General features: G+C 45.1%; 1 protein-coding gene across 3 annotated transcripts; it reads right to left on the bottom strand.

Moving 5' to 3' along the window:
- Window positions 1-1790: 1790 nt before the first annotated feature.
- LOC310756660 (uncharacterized protein) lies at window positions 1791-16019 on the bottom strand. Of its 3 annotated transcripts, none has more exons than XM_083601177.1 (8): window positions 15895-16019; window positions 14431-14621; window positions 13083-13203; window positions 11696-11778; window positions 9498-9624; window positions 8138-8220; window positions 6165-6291; window positions 1791-5254 (listed from the first exon to the last, which is right to left on the bottom strand). In XM_083601177.1, exons 4-8 carry the CDS (start codon window positions 11765-11767, stop codon window positions 3654-3656), a joined length of 2010 nt encoding a protein of 669 aa, XP_083457303.1. In that variant the 5' UTR covers window positions 11768-11778; window positions 13083-13203; window positions 14431-14621; window positions 15895-16019; the 3' UTR covers window positions 1791-3653. The 3 variants fall into 3 exon arrangements, with proteins under 3 accessions (XP_083457303.1, XP_083457302.1, XP_083457304.1); XM_083601176.1 differs by having other exon boundaries at window positions 13083-13215; window positions 14440-14621; XM_083601178.1 differs by lacking the exon at window positions 15895-16019 and adding an exon at window positions 15702-15845.
- Between the last annotated feature and the right edge of the window lie 430 nt (window positions 16020-16449).

Below are 16449 nucleotides of genomic sequence, written 5' to 3'. Positions count from 1 at the left end.
AGGCTTTTCGTCTCCCAAAAATATCTGGCAAGGCAGTGGATCCGAATCAGTGTTTTCCTTCACCTTCCCTGGTGGACGAGCCCCATCTGCCACTCACTTCCCTCTACAGCACACGCAGAAACCACCTTCGTGATTGTTAAACCCACTCTGGGTCTCAGTTTGCTGGAGCCTGAATTTGCACGCAGTCCCTGGCTCCCCATAGGTGTAAACTGACCAATAGACAGCCAGTCGAAGCAGTGGCAGAGCTTCATGCTCCAGCAATGAAGCCATTCCCAGGATTGTGGCTGCTGTCACATGCTGCCAGCTTGTAGGAGCCACAGGTCAGAGCTGAGCGCAGGGTGGTCCTAATTCACAAAGACTCCGGAATTTAAGGCCCTGCTGAAGCCAGAGCAGATGGTGAATTAACTGTATTTCAAAACCAACTGTTATGTACTGAGTTAAATAGGATCCAAAAGGCAGCAGTCTGATTTAATTCATTTATTTATTGCATTTATACTCCTTTATCTTCCAAGAATCTCAAGATGCTGTGCATGGTTCTCTCCCTCCCCATTGTATCCTCATGACAACCCTGTGAGGTAGGTTAGGCTAAGAGACAGTGACTGGCCCAAGCTCACGCAGGGAGATGAATGGCTGAGGGAAGATTTGAACCCTGCTCTGTCTTGCAGGCCCTGCGGAAAGATGTCAAGTCCCGCAGGGCCCTGGTCTCTTATGTCAGAGCGTTCCACCACATTGGGGCCCGTGCTGAAAAGGCCCTGGCCCTAGTTGAGACCAATCTAACCACCTTGCGACTTGGGACCTCCAAAATGTTGTCATTTGTTGACCTTTATTAAGGTCCTCCACGGGGCAGACCAGGAGAGGCGGTCCCATATGGGAGTTCCACAGGGCAGGCACCAACACCGAGAAGCCTGGTTCCCTGTAACGTCACTTCTCGTAGGGAGAGAACCGCCAGAAGGCCTTCAGCGCTGGACCTTAGCTGAACAATGGGAGTAGAGATGCTCCTTCAGATGTACTGGGCCAAGGCCATTTAGGGTTTTAAAGGTCAGCACCAACACTTTGAATTGTGCTCGGAAACGTACTGGGTAAGAACAGGGTGAAAAATCCAGAATGGTGGAGTGAAACCAGTTTTTCCTCAGGCGTCCAGAACAACAAAGTTGGGAGGAAGAGAAGGGAGAAAATAAGCCAAACACTGTATTATAAAGGGTGCAAACTTGACTGGTGAGGAATCCCTACTGTTTTCCTGTGGCAACACCTGGAGCGTGAAACTCAAACCCTGAAGGTATTGGGCTGTGCAACACTTTTGCACCCATCCGTCTCCTTTATGAGCCCTGGGGTCAAAGGGACCCCAGCCCCAGAGGACAATTTAGCTCCAACAAGAGCACACCCAGCTACCTCATGGCAAAATGGAAAGGGGCTGGTTTTGACCAGGAGAGAAACAGAACTTCCTGGGACTCTCAGCTTTCCCCTTTTTAAAAAAGCATCAAGTTACCAGCCCCTAAGAAGGAGCAAACACTTGGAAGTGGGTGGACTGTAGCTGTGAAATGAGAGCAGAAGGTGCAGGAAAGAGAACTCAGGCACTTGGGGAACTCGGAAACATTAACAGATTCTGCGAAACGGTGCTCTTTTTAGAGAAATACAGCTTGTGTATGCTGATTTCTTTTATTTGTTAAGCATGGAGAACACACAGACCTGGCTGTTAACTTACAAAATTCTCAACACCAGTTCTCAGGGCACATCCTCTCCCTTGTGACGCTACTGAGTGAAACTCAGGGAAAGAGAACAAACACTGAGTTGTGAGGAGTTGTTTTTATAATCTATAAAACACCTAGATTGTAGTAAAAAAAAACACCAACAGAAGACAAAGGAAAAAGCTCCCAGCTACAACATGAGATATTTCAACTCTTGCTATGTTTTTTGATATTCGGGCTGTGCACACAAATCTCTGTTTGTGTGGTCTTGGTTTTTTTGATATCTGCACGTGTGCCTTTAACATTTCTTCCTAACGCATTTACAAAAACAAACGGGATGTTAATCACAGAGTTTTGCAAGGCAGAAACACTTAACGGAGAAAATCCACCACCAAGCCCAATATTTACACTGAGACATGAACCCGTGTGCATAGAAAAATATTCAATCAAACAGATGGAGGGGCTGTGTGTTCATCTTCCATTTGCAGCCTGGAAATAACTCTGGCAGGGTCTCCATTTTTTTATGCCTTTAGGCACCTCTGGGATTTAGAGATAGGGGCATCAGTGTTATCATATAACAGCGGCACTGGGGCATGTCGTCTTTCAACAAAAGGCTTCCTTGCTCAGAATGAAAATCTCTAAGCCAGAAATGGACCATCTCCAGCTTGCATGATTGCTGAATGAGACACATTTCGTTTTAACAAACAGCCATTAAGTTAAAGGTCCCTTAGCTGCAAACCAACTCTTAAAATCACAGATCCAGCGCTGATCAACACCACCACTGACAGAGACATTGCTTATAATACAGTGGTTGTTCCGGGGGAGACCCCCCTATAATAATAATCTGGTTCCATACTGATCCATGTCTCAGATCCCAATTGTTTTGCTATGACAGTGCTGGCAAGCACTGGATCTGTGACTTTTGTGTGTGGAGAACATGGGCAGAGAGGAAGAAAGCACCCAATTGCATAGAAAACACACACAGCAAGAGACCACCACCCACATCTGTGGGGTAAAGATCTGATCCAGTAGAATTAAAACCCATCCTCCTTTCTGTTGGTATAGGAAGTTGTCTACTTCTTCTGCCTCATTATCTTTTTTGCATAACTTTTCATAATATTTTTAAAATTTTTGTATTATTACTTTTGGATCACCTATAATTTTCTCTCCTATTTTTATTCTACTTATTTGTCTTTGATTTTGCCTCTTTCTCAATTGCCACGCCAGGTATTTTCCCGGTTTACTGGCAAACTCAAAATTATTTTGTTGCCACATTTTCACATTCCACTCTACTTCCTGTTCTATTTTGCACATATATTCTGTCTGCAGTAGCCTAATTTCTTTTTTAATTATATCATTATTTGGTTGTTTGATTTGGTCTTTTTCCCTTATTTCTTCCATTAATTTTGTTTTTTCCTTTTCACTTTCCTTTTTTATTCTTACGCCTTGTTTTATGAAATCTCCCCTGATCACTGCTTTACCAGCATCCCAGAATGTCCTTACATCATTAACTTGATTTTTATTCAATTCAAAGTATTCTTTTAATGCCTTTTTAGCTAGAGACTGTGTTGATGTCTATGCTCTGTCTTCCTTTTTTGTCTTCCCCCTTTCCCCTCCTCCCAATACGCAGACACCTGAGCAGGCATGGGAGCCTTGATTATATCATCCTCCAGATAGCGCAGCCCCCTAACATGTCCCAAAATCCATTACCAGGAGGCAACACATTTTGGAAATGCCCTTGGGCAGATCCTTTGGCCAGCGCCAACCACACACAGGAGCTGAACGCTCCCATACGGAAGCATCACTACGTGCTCAGGAGAGGAAGGATGGATGGGGAGGGCAGAGGGGAGCAGCGGTGATTTCACATTTTGTATTAGAAAAGGAGCAAAGCTAGAAGAAAATGCTTCGGTTCCCTTGCTGTCGTTACTCAGGATAGGTGCAGTATGTTGCTCCCTGCTTAGCATTGATTTATACAGTGCATGTCCGATGTGGGTCCTCACAATCGAACTCCTGTTTCACGTGGGAGACAATATTTTGCTGCATATTCAAATCGCTTCTGTGAGTTCTCTGATGATACGTGAGGTTTATCTTATTATTGTAGTTATTTCCACACTCTAAGCACTTATATGATTTCACCGCTGTGTGAGTTCTTTGATGCAAATTCAGGCCGGACCTTCTAGTAAAGCTTTTTCCACACTCGGGGCATTGATATGGCTTCTCGCCGCTGTGACTTCTCTGATGCAGATTAAGGCTTGATCTTCTTGTGAAGCCATTTCCGCATTCCAAGCAGGTATACGGTTTCTGCCCTGTATGAGCTGTTTGGTGAGCAGAGAGGCCTATCTTCTGCGTGAAGCCCTTTCCGCATTCCAAGCATTTGTACGGCTTCTCCCCGGTGTGAGTCCTTCGGTGAAAAGTGAGCCTGCTCTTCTCTTTAAAGCTCTTTCCGCATTCGAGGCACTGATATGGTTTCTCTCCTGTGTGGATTCTCTGATGAGAAGTTAGGGTGCATCGGTGACTGAAGCTCTTCCCGCATTCCATGCACTGATATGGCTTCTCCCCTGTGTGGATTCTCTGATGATAGGTGAGGCTCCCCTTATGGCTGAAGCTCTTTCCACACTCTAAGCACCGATATGGTTTCTCCCCTGTATGAGTTGTTTGATGAGCAGCGAGGCCTATCTTCCACGTAAAGCCCTTTCCACATTCCAGGCATTTGTACGGTTTCTCCACCCTGTGGATTCTCTGATGAGAAGTCAGGGTGCAACGTTGACTGAAGCTCTTCCCGCATTCCACGCACTGATATGGTTTCTCCCCTGTGTGAGTCGTTTGATGATAAGTGAAACTTATCTTATGCGTGAAACTCTTTCCACATTCCAGACACTCAAACGGTTTCTCCCCTGTGTGAATTCTCTGATGAGAAGTAAGGCTACAACGTTGGCTGAAGCTCTTTCCACATTCCACACACTGATATGGCTTCTCGCCCGTGTGGATTCTCTGGTGCAGAGTAAGGTTTGTGCTTCGAATGAAACTTTTCCCACATTCCAAGCACTGATATGGCTTCTCCCCTGTGTGGATTCTTTGATGCAAAGTGAGGTTTGAACTTCTGATGAAGCTCTTCCCGCATTCCAAGCACTGGTATGGTTTTTCCCCTGTATGAATTCTTTGGTGGAAAGTTAGGTGTATCTTCTGGCTGAAGCCCTTTCCACATTCCAAGCACTTATATGGCTTCTCCCCTGTATGAATTCTTTTATGAGTCGTAAGATACATCTTCTGACTGAATGTCTTTCCGCATTCTCTGCACTGATATGGTTTCTCGCCAGTGTGGATTTGGCAATGAGCTTCGCATTCCAATTTCGGATACACACAGTATTTATCCTTTTCCTGTACTTTTTCTTCTTCTTCTTCTATGATCACAATTTCAGGGTAGCCACTGCCCTGAGTAGCAGAGGATATATTCCACCTGTTCTGATCTGCTTCAGTCTTCTTTCTCAGTTGTTCCTCATTTCTATGTGTGTCCCTTCCTGCCGACATCCAGCATACGTCTCCCATATTCCTGGCTTCCCATTTGTGGCCTGCAGTTGAGAAAGAACACTGGTTAGTACCTGAGTAAGACATGAAATCTTAATAATAATAATAATAATAATAATAATAATAATAATTTTATTTATACCCCGCCCTCCCCAGCCAAGACTGGGTTCAGGGCAGCTAACACCAAGTATAAAAGCATTTAATTAAAATACAACTTAAAAACAAGATTAAAATACAACATTAAAATGCAGCCTCATTTCAGTAGAAACTCAAATAAAAAAACTTTTGGGGGATGAAAACGTCAAATCTTCACCAAGGCCAACTATCCAGACTGGTCCTACATGGGCCAGAAAAAAGCCACGGAAGTCCCCAAATAGGAGTTTCATCACAGAAGGAGAAAGGAAAAAGGAAAGAGGGGGAGGGAATCAAGTTGATTCCAAGCCAAAGGCCAGGCAGAACAACTCTGTTCCACCAGGCCGGAGCCAGAGTTGAAAAGGCCCTGGCTGTGGTTGAAGCTAATCTAACTTCCTTAGAGCCCGGGACCTCTAGGGTGTTGCTATTTGTGGACCTTAAGGTCCTCCGTGGGGCATACCAGGAGAGGCGGTCCAGTAGGTACGAGGGTCCTAGGCCGTGAAGGACTTTAAAAGTCAAAAGCAGCACCTTAAATCTGACCCTGTACTCCACCGGGAACCAGTGCAGCTTAAAAAGCACTGGGTGAATATGCTCCCATGGCAGAAACCCTGTGAGGAGCCTCGCTGCAGCATTCTGCACCTGCTGGAGTTTCTGGGACAGCTTCAAGGGCAGCCCCAAGTAGAGTGAATTACAGTAGTCAAGCCTGTGTATATAAAAGCATTTATAAACCACTTCATATTTTCAAAAGATTCCAGTTTAGATGGGCTGCCCGTCAGTTACACATTTTACCATCTCTCTTGACTGGCCTTAAGAAAGTCTTACTGAGATAGGTGATGAGGCGATAATTCTCCTCCATGACATCCCTGTGAAGAGCTCTCTGGTCAGGATCCAGGAGAGCCCACTCCTCCTCCGTAAAATACACAGACACAGCCTCAAAGGACCACGGACCCTGAAAGAGAAGGAAACATTTGGGTCCTGATAGAAATTAAGAGCGTCTGCTAGCAAAACCCAGAAGTCTCATCAGGGGAGAATGGCTGTGTATTATCCCACAGAAGTTAAACCTTCTGAGGAGGCCTTCATAGCCTTTCTCTCTCTCTCTTTTAACTTATACTTTTCAGGTTTATACATTTCACTAATTTTACAATCATTTCGACATTTCAAAGCTTGACTTCCTTCCCCCTCTTTCTCATAGCTCTCAACTTTTCCCTTTTCTTGTGAGGAATCCTATTCGGAATAAGGGAATTTCCCTTAAAAAAAGGGAAACGTTGACAACTATGCTCTTTCTGTGGTTCCTTAAATTTATTTTTTAATATCTTCTGCATATCCCAATTAACTTAATTTGCTCATTTATTAATCTACTTTAAATATATACTGCAGGTTATTACAATAATCCTGCCAACGTTCTTATCTGTTCGCAATATATCTGTAAGTGTTCAATAAACCATTTCCATTCTTTTATATAAAAAAAGTTTGTTATCTTGATTTCTTATTCTTCCGGTAAGTTTCGCCATTTCCGCATATTCCGTAAGTTTTTGTATCCATTCTTCCTTTGCTGGGACTTTTTTCCATTTTGGGGCGAATAACATACAACTAATCCAGAATGCGGCAGCTAGACTGGTGACTGGGAACAGCCGCCGAGACCACATAACACCGGTCTTGAAAGACCTACACTGGTTCCCAGTACGTTTCCGAGCACAATTCAAAGTGTTGGTGCTGACCTTTAAAGCCCTAAACGGCTCGGTCCAGTATACCTGAAGGAGCGTCTCCTCCCCCATCGTTCTACCCGGACACTGAGGTCCAGCACCGAGGGCCTTCTGGCGGTTCCCTCATTGCGAGAAGCAAAGCTACGGGGAACCAGGCAGAGGGCCTTCTCGGTAGTGGCACCCGCCCTGTGGAACGCCCTTCCAGCAGATGTCAAAGAGAAAAACAACTACCAGACTTTTAGAAGACATCTGAAGGCAGCCCTGTTCAGGGAAGCCTTTAATGTTTGATGTATTACAGTATTTTAATATTTTGTTGGAAGCCGCCCAGAGTGGCTGGGGAAGCCCAGCCAGATGGGCGGGGTATAAATAAATTATTATTATTATTATTATTATTATTATTATTATTATTATTATTATTATTATTATTACCGCTGTAGCAGCACACATAAATAAATTTCTATACAGTTTAGGTCGTTCTGTCTATAATTCCCAAAAGAAAAGCTTCTGGGTGGTTTTTTATTTTATTTTTTACGAACGTTATTTTAAACATCCTTTTCAATTCATTATAGAATCATAGAATCATAGAGTTGGAAGAGACCACAAGGGCCATCGAGTCCAACCCCCTGCCAAGCAGGAAACACCATCAGAGCACTCCTGACATATGGTTGTCAAGCCTCTGCTTAAAGACCTCCAAAGAAGGAGACTCCACCACACTCCTTGGCAGCAAATTCCACTGTCAAACAGCTCTTACTGTCAGGAAGTTCTTCCTAATGTTTAGGTGGAATCTTCTTTCTTGTAGTTTGGATCCATTGCTCCGTGTCCACTTCTCTGGAGCAGCAGAAAACAACCTTTCTCCCTCCTCTATGTGACATCCTTTTATATATTTGAACATGGCTATCGTATCACCCCTTAGCCTCCTCTTCTCCAGGCTAAACATGCCCAGCTCCCTTAGCCGTTCCTCATAAGGCATCGTTATACATCACCGCCTTTCTCTTGGGCAGCTTTGACAGAAGCAAAGTCGAGGAGGGAATTTCCATCAGGAGCAGAGAGATGAGAAGGCTCCTCCTTGACAATCTCCCCAAGGATTCTTACCTGATCGTTTGCAACAGCAACTGCTTCCCCTCCTATGCGAGGAAGGGACGGCTGAGGGGGTCTCGCCAGCATCATCCTGTCACCTGTGAGAGACAAAGATGGCAGGGAAGACCTCATCTCTCCAAGGTTTTAAGCCGGGGTCTTTCTGAGCCCTACCTGAGGACGCCCAACAATGAACCGGAGACCTTCTGCAGGTCACAGATGTTCTGCCGCTTTGGCGAAAGTCCTTCTCTTTTTTTTGTTTTTTAAGTTATTTTAATTCTTTTATTTCATTTATTTAACATAATTATTACAAAATATAAGCAAAACACTGCAAATACATACAGACATATACACTTCAGATAAGCACACATATTTAAAAAAAGAACAAAAGAGAAAAAAGGAAGAAAAGAAAAAAGAAAAAGAAAAACAAAGATAATAGGAAGAAGCACTAGAAGAATCTCCCCCAAACCTATTCTACAAATATCTCAATAATAAAATTTCATTGAATGACTTCCATCACTTACACTGCACTTCCTATATACATTTTAAGCAAGATTGTATCTGTTATTCCGTATTTTTCCCATACAATCTCACACAAATATTCAAATCAATAAGTTTTCTAAATCTTTCATAAATATATTCTAAACACAACCAATACCTTACATTTAATCTTTGTCTACATAAATAATAGCTCAGTGGTAGAGCATTTGACTGCCAAAGCCCTTCTCAAAGGAGCGACAACATCTACAGTGGTGAAACATTTGCACAGAAATTGCACAGAAATTTTTGGGAGAGAAAAATACGATTTGCAAATGCCGTCAACCGAAATATGCATTTCCAACAGCTACAAGGATGGTGACACGCCCTTGTATGCAAGAAGTGTCCTGTCCTGTGGACGTGTAAAAATAATAATAATTCATGGACGTAATGAGGAATAGAATCGAATCATAGAATTGGAAGGGCCCGCAAGGGTCACCTGCGGAGGGACATAATAATTATTATTCCTTCAGTTTATATCCCACCAATCTTCCCTAAGGGAGCCATGGGTGGCAAACATGTCGATAAAAATATCCTTAAAAACATTGCAAAGCTAGTTAAGAACAATCATATGCACTTTAAATAACTACCATCATCCACTAAGGAAATGTTTTTCAACCTTGGTTCTGCCAAGATTGATGGACTACAACCCCCATCATTCCCAGCTATCTTAGATGGGCTGGTCAGGGATGATGGGAGTTGTAGTCCAACATTTGGGGATCCAAGGTTGAAGAAGACTGCACTAGGGAAAGGATCCAAAGTGAGGTCCAAATGCAATAGAAGCCCTAAAACCATTTACACAAACACAACCACTAAAACAGCTGAAAACACAATGTCTTACAGAGACAGGCGACGAGAAGATAATTCTCCTCCATGACTTCTCTGTGCAGAGCTCTCTGGTCAGAATCCAGCAGAGCCCATTCCTCTGCTGTGAAATACACTGCCACGTCCTCAAAATAAATTCGGGCCTGAAAAGAAAAGGAAAACGTTGGCCCTTTTGCAAACAATGTCACAATTCTCTACTTGCAAAATCTGGAAGACTCAACAAGGAAAAGTGGTTGAAGTTTACAGCATGTTATTCCCTGAAGGAGAACTACTTGAAAATGATTTACAGGTGGTATTTGACTCTGAGTAGGCATGCGCGGGTGGCGGGTGGGATGCGGGTGGTGCTGTGGGTTAAACCACAGAGCCTAGGGCTTGCTGATCAGAAGGTCTGTGGTTCGAATCCCCGCGACGGGGTGAGCTCCCGTTGCTTGGTCCCTGCTCCTGCCAACCTAGCAGTTCAAAAGCATGCCAGCACAAGTAGATAAATAGGTACTGCTCTGGCGGGAAGGAAAACGGCGTTTCCATGGCTGCTCTGGTTCGCCAGAAGTGGCTTAGTCATGCTGGCCACATGACCCGGACGATGTCTGCGGAAAACGCTGGCTTCCTCGGCCTGTAGAGCGAGATTAGCGCCACAACCCCAGAGCCGTCCGTGACTGGACTTAACAGTCAGAGGTCCTTTACCTTTACCTTTAGACATGCTAAGATGTAGAATATTGAATCAGATAAGCGAGATGCAAAGAGGTAGCGGGAACGTCCTTTCATATGTGGTGGACATGTAAAAGAGTAAAAGAGAATTGGGAAATAATTTATAATGAATTGAAAAAAACGTTTAAAAGCACTTTCCCAAAAAAATCAGAGTCCTTTCTGTTGGGGATAATTCAAATGGAAATGCCCAGATGTCAAAAAAGGTTATTTAAGTATGCCACTACTGCAGCCCGTGTTTGGTTAGCCCCAAAATGGAAAAGGAGCGAGGTCCCAGCCAAAGAAGAATGGCAACTTAAGCTGCCGGAATATGCGCAGCTCGCAGACGTAACACGTAGAATAAGAGAACAAAAAGAACATACGTTTAAAGAAGATTAGAAAATGTTTATTGAATATATGGGGGGGAATTGTGTACAGTTGGAAACGTTGGCAACATTGAGATAAATTCAGCAGTGCAAATAAGTTTTGATGGAAGTAATAACGGAATACTGAATGCTTGAGTTTATATAAAATATGCAGGGATTTATGCTAGGTAAAATGAACCACGGAAAGAGAGGAAGGGAAGTCATTGATATTTCAAGCTTGTTTAAATGAATCTTTTAAATTGTAAAACAGTAAATTTAATAAAAATTAAAGAGAGAGAGAGAAAGAGAGAGAGAAGTGTCTGGGTATTATTCTGCATGACTGTTCGAGTGGCATTTGCAGCCTCCTGGGTGGGCAGCTAGGAAGAAGTGATGAGATTCCTGCATTGCAGGGGGGGGTGGACTAGATCCTCAATCCAGTATACCTGAAGGTGCGTCTCCACCCCCATCATTCAGCCCAGACACTGAGGCCCAGCTCTGAGGGCCTTCTGGCGGTTCCCTCGCTGCGAGAAGCCAAGTTGCAGGGAACCAGGCAGAGGGCCTTCTTGGTGGTGGCACCCGACCTGTGGAACGCCCCCCCACCAGATGTCAAAGAGAACAACAACTACCAGCCTTTTAGAAGACATCTGAAGGCAGCCCTGTTTAGGGAAGCTTTTAATGTTTGATGCATTACAGTGGTACCTCGGGTTACATACGCTTCAGGTTATATACGCTTCAGGTTACAGACTCCGCTAACCCAGAAATAGTACCTCGGGTTAAGAACTTTGCTTCAGGATGAGAACAGAAATCATGTGGTGGCAGTGCGGCGGCAGCAGGAGGCCCCGTTAGCTAAAGTGGTGCTTCAGGTTAAGAACAGTTTCAGGTTAAGAACGGACCTCCGGAACGAATTAAGTACTTAACCTGAGGTACTGTATTTTAATATTTTGTTGGAAGCTGCCCAGAGTGGCTAGGGAGGCCCAGCCAGATGGGTGGGGTATAAATAAATTATTATTATTATTATTATTATTATTATTATTATTACCCTTGGGTCCCTTCCAACTCTAAGATGCTATGAATGTATAAGGAGGACAGAGAATCGTTCAGATGCAGGGAGATGAGCAGAGGCACTTGGCTTCCTCTTGGCAGCCTTCCCTGGGATGCTTCCACCTACCTGAAATGTCGCTTGTACAGGTTCTTCCGCTCCCCCATGAAGAAAAAACGCCCAAGGAGTTCTTGCTGACATTATTCCACCACCTGTGAGAGAGAAAGGTGATGGAAGGCCATCAGAGCGCACATTAATCTCAGAGGCTGCATGACAAATTTCTCTTTTCTTTTAATTTAATGCATTCTTTTGAAATTTCTAGGTCCGCGTTGACATCACAAAACGACACACCTGCCCTATGTATCTTGAATGTCCCTTTGCATTATGCAGTTTAGTTGTGCAAAACTACAGCTCATCCCATTTTTCCTCTTGTGGAGAAATCCAAGGGGTCGCAAAGGAACGCCTTTCTGAGCTGGGGAAAAGTCTGAAAACTAGCATGCTGTCGTGCCCCATTTCGGGAAAACATCAAATGCATCTCACTGATTTACTGCGGGACAGTCAAACTTCTCATGGGCCGCAAGAGAACTCTGACGTAGAACAAGGGGGCCACACACTTAATTAGATTTCCATATTGAAGACTGAAGCGTTCGCAATAGATTTAATATTATACAGTCATACCTCAGGTTACGTCCGCTTCATGTTATGTTCTTTCAGGTTACATCCTGCGGCGACCCGGAAGTACCGGAAAGGGTTACTTCCGGGTTTTGCCACTCGCACATGCGCAGAAGTGCAAAATGACATCATGCGCATGTGAGGAAGCGGCGAATCGCAACCCGCGGGTTGAACTCTTTTCATGTTGCGAACGGGCCTCCGGAACAGATCCCGTTCCCAACCAGAGGTACCACTGTATATGTAATATTTAACACATAGTTAATAGATTTACTGGGTGGGACGCGGGTGGCGCTGTGGGTTAAACCTCAGCGCCTAGGACTTGCCGATTGCATGGTCAGCGGTTCGAATCCCCGCGGCGGGGTGTGCTCCCGCTGCTCGGTCCCAGCGCCTGCCAACCTAGCAGTTCGAAAGCACCCCCGGGTGCAAGTAGATAAATAGGGACTGCTTACTAGCGGGAAGGTAAACGGCATTTCCGTGTGCGGCTCTAGCTCGCCAGAGTAGCTTCGTCACGCTGGCCACGTGACCCGGAAGTGTCTTCGGACGGCGCTGGATCCCGGCCTCAAGAGTGAGATGAGCGCACAACCCTAGAGTCTGTCAAGACTGGCCCGTACAGGCAGGGGTACCTTTACCTTTACCTTTAATAGATTTACTAATTTAAAAAGTTTAATACGCAAATAAATTATGGGCTTTCGTTAACAGCGTGTGACACAAAAAATGAAATTTAAAGGCTTTAGGATGTTTTATTTCATGAACGTTGATGAGACCCTGCCAAAAGAGGCCTCCTGGGCCAGACCTACCCTGATTTCTTGCATGATCAATAAAAAATGATCAATTTAAAACTTACCCAGTGAGGTGTCACCTAAGTCACTCTCTGGCACAGACTGCCTGTGTAGGTGACTGTCTCTGGCGTCTGAGGGAAGCTTCCCTACTCTGTGGAAATCTGTGGCCACTTCTGCAAACAGAGCCTGGAGCTGAAACTGCAATGAACGGCGAGGATTATCAGGAAAGTAAGGACAGAGGCAAAGGTCTCTGTGGTTTGGCACACTCCTCCTTGCGGGACTTTCGGAAAGAGTTCAGCAATTTTGCGGTCACCTGCTGCTCTTCTACTTCTGCTTCATTGACAATGCAAAAGCCTTTGACTGTGTCGACCACAGCAAACTATGGCAAGTTCTTAAAGAAATGGGAGTGCCTGATCACCTCATCTGTCTCCTGAGAAATCTCTATGTGGGACAAGAAGCTACAGTTAGAACTGGATATGGAACAACTGATTGGTTCAAAATTGGGAAAGGAGTACGGCAAGGCTGTATTTTGTCTCCCTGCTTATTTAATTTATATGCAGAATACATCATGCGAAAGGCTGGGCTGGATGAATCCCAAACTGGAATTAAGATTGCCGGAAGAAATATCAACAACCTCAGATATGCAGATGACACAACCTTGATGGCAGAAAGTGAGGAGGAATTAAAGAACCTTTTAATGAGGGTGAAAGAGGAGAGCGCAAAATATGGTCTGAAGCTCAACATCAAAAAAACGAAGATCATGGCCACTGGTCCCATCACCTCCTGGCCAATAGAAGGGGAAGAAATGGAGGCAGTGAGAGATTTTACTTTCTTGGGCTCCATGATCACTGCAGATGGTGACAGCAGCCACGAAATTAAAAGACGCCTGCTTCTTGGGAGAAGGGCAATGACAGGCCTAGACAGCATCTTGAGAAGTAGAGACGTCACCTTGCCAACAAAGGTCCGAATAGTTAAAGCCATGGTTTTCCCAGTAGTGATGTATGGAAGTGAGAGCTGGACCATAAAGAAGGCTGATCGCCGAAGAATTGATGCTTTTGAATTATGGTGCTGGAGGAGACTCTTGAGAGTCCCATGGACTGCAAGAAGATCAAACACATCCATTCTTAAGGAAATTAGCCCTGAGTGCTCACTGGAAGGACAGATCGTGAAGCTGAGGCTCCAGTACTTTGGCCACCTCATGAGAAGAGAAGACTCCCTGGAGAAGACACTGATGCTGGGAAAGGTGGAGGGCACAAGAAGGGGGCGACAGAGGACAAGATGGTTGGATAGTGTTTTCAAGGTTACCAGCATGAGTTTGACCAAACTGCGGGAGGTAGTGGAGGACAGAGGTGCCTGGCGTGCTCTGGTCCATGGGGTCACAAAGAGTCGGACACGACTAAACGACTAAACAACAACAAAAACTGCTCTGCCTGACTCAGGAGGAAACTTTTAGTCAAGGCCCCATCTGGGAACTGGACTCTGCTCCACATTCTCTGACCCAGTTCTCCATCTCCGCTGAAGGACAGCCAGGAACTGCTCCAAAATCACCAGGTCCAGGATCTGATTTTTCATGTGTTGCCCGGACTTGAAGACAGTGTATTAAGCTGTTGAAACCAACATTACTAATGAAGGTGCGTTTTCGCTCTCGTTGGGAACATTTTTAACGGTTTCACGTAGATCAAAGTAACATCTCTTTGCTGCGTCCGAGTTCAGGTAGGCTGCTGCTGTATATGGAGGCTCCATTTCCCACACAACTGATCCCATTGCCCATTCGCTACATCCTTGCATCTTACTAACTACGACCCTTTGTCCATATCCTATTATTATACAGACACAATGTCTAGGCAGCGGTTCTCAGCCTGTGGGTCCCCAGATGTTGTTGGACTACAACTCCCCTCATCCCTGAGCTCTGGCCTTGCTAGATAGGGGTGATGGGAGTTGTAGTTCAACATCTGGGGACCCACAGGTTGAGAAAGGCTGGTCTAGAGGAAAACCCAACACGCCTCCATCCACCTGTGCTTCAATATTATATTCAGGCACAACACAGGCTACTCAATTTAATTTTAAAATGTGTTTAAAAAATCAGGTTTAAAAAACAACCACCATCAAATCATAAAACACCAGCAACTGGTTGGTCACTGTGAGAACAGGATTCTGGGCCAGATGGCACCATTGGCCTGATCCTGCATTGTGCTTTTTATAGAACGCTAGCCCAATGGTTGCCATTAATTTGATGCTTGATTTTAGAATGAATTGGTTTTAGAATGAATTGATTGTGATTTTATGTAAACTGTGTTACTTTTACTGTTGTTAGCCGCTCTGAGCCATAGCTGTCAACTTTCCCCTTTTCTTGCGAGGAATCCTATTCGTAATAAGGGAATTTCCCTTTTAAAAAAGGGTAAAGTTGCCAGCTATGCTCTGAGCCCAGCTTCAGCTGGGGAGGGCGGAATATAAATAAAATTTTATTTTTTTATTATTATGATGCACCACGGGGTCCCTCCCAGCTCTACATTTCCATGACCGAAGGTCCCCTCAAAGGTCTCTTGCAAAGTCTGCAAGTGCCCCCCCACCTCGCAGAAAAAAAGCAAAGGACCCTTTTCTCCTGGCTTTGCAGAGAGGAGGAAGGGAAGGCAAGGAAAGCCAGCGGCGCTCCCTGGGATCTCTAGCGGAGAAACGGATCTTACCCAGTAGATCCCGGGGCGAAAGGGGGCGAGGGTCTCGCTTTCTCCCAGTTGCAACCTAGCAATCGGCTGATACCCCAACCCAAAATTGCAACCCCATCCCAGGGAGGGGGGGTCTCCTCGCATCTTCCTCCCTGCGACCCTGTGGATCCCCTCCAGCCCAATACACAAAGGGGTCGGGGGTGGGGTGTCTCACCGGATCTGGCCTCGGATGCAGCGCCGGGAGAGGGCACCGGGGGGTGCAGATCAGCCGCTTCCCTCCACGTGAGGAGCCGGGCAGGAAAAGGACTGGGAGACGGAGGGAAACTCCTCCCCCGATGGCTTTCCTCTCTAGCAACGGAAGCTCCGTTCATCTTAACCCTTGGAAAATCGAGCAGCAAAAACACACACACACACACAAATCCCCTCTATTAATATTAATATTAGTATTAGGCAGAAACATGCATGGGAGACCTTAACACGGGGGAAATGGAAAGGGAGCTGGCCGTGCAATCAGACTCTCCGGGTCCTGGGTTCGAATCCTGGATTTGCAGCGGGTTGGGCCAGATGACCGCTAGCGATCCCTTCCCACTCTGCCAGCCTGTGATTCTGTGAAGTCGCATTTCCCCCTCCTTCTCTGGCGCAGAGAGAAATGATCAGATCTCTTCGGAGAAACAAAGTGAAATATACTCAGAGTCGCAAAGTGATTTCATGCTCTTTATTCAGCTCATAGTGGTGAGGAGGAATGAAAAGAATGTCCCCTCAAAGTATC

This window comes from Podarcis filfolensis, assembly GCF_964270895.1.
Source record: "Podarcis filfolensis genome assembly, chromosome: 2".
NCBI classification, from domain to species: Eukaryota; Metazoa; Chordata; class Lepidosauria; order Squamata; family Lacertidae; genus Podarcis; species Podarcis filfolensis.
Note: the sequence above shows the minus strand (reverse complement) of the source record. Positions and strands in the feature narration are given on the sequence as shown.

Bases quoted from the DNA above. Each gene is read 5' to 3' on its own strand.
- LOC310756660 (XM_083601177.1), bottom strand. From the start codon at position 11,767: ATGTCAGCAAGAACTCCTTGGGCGTTTTTTCTTCATGGGGGAGCGGAA. The intron at 8,221-9,497 runs GTAAGACATTGT...TGTCTCTCACAG, and splicing joins TCTTCTCGTCGCCTGTCTCT to GTGACAGGATGATGCTGGCG. The intron at 6,292-8,137 runs GTAAGAATCCTT...CTTCTCTTTCAG, and splicing joins TTGCTGTTGCAAACGATCAG to GGTCCGTGGTCCTTTGAGGC.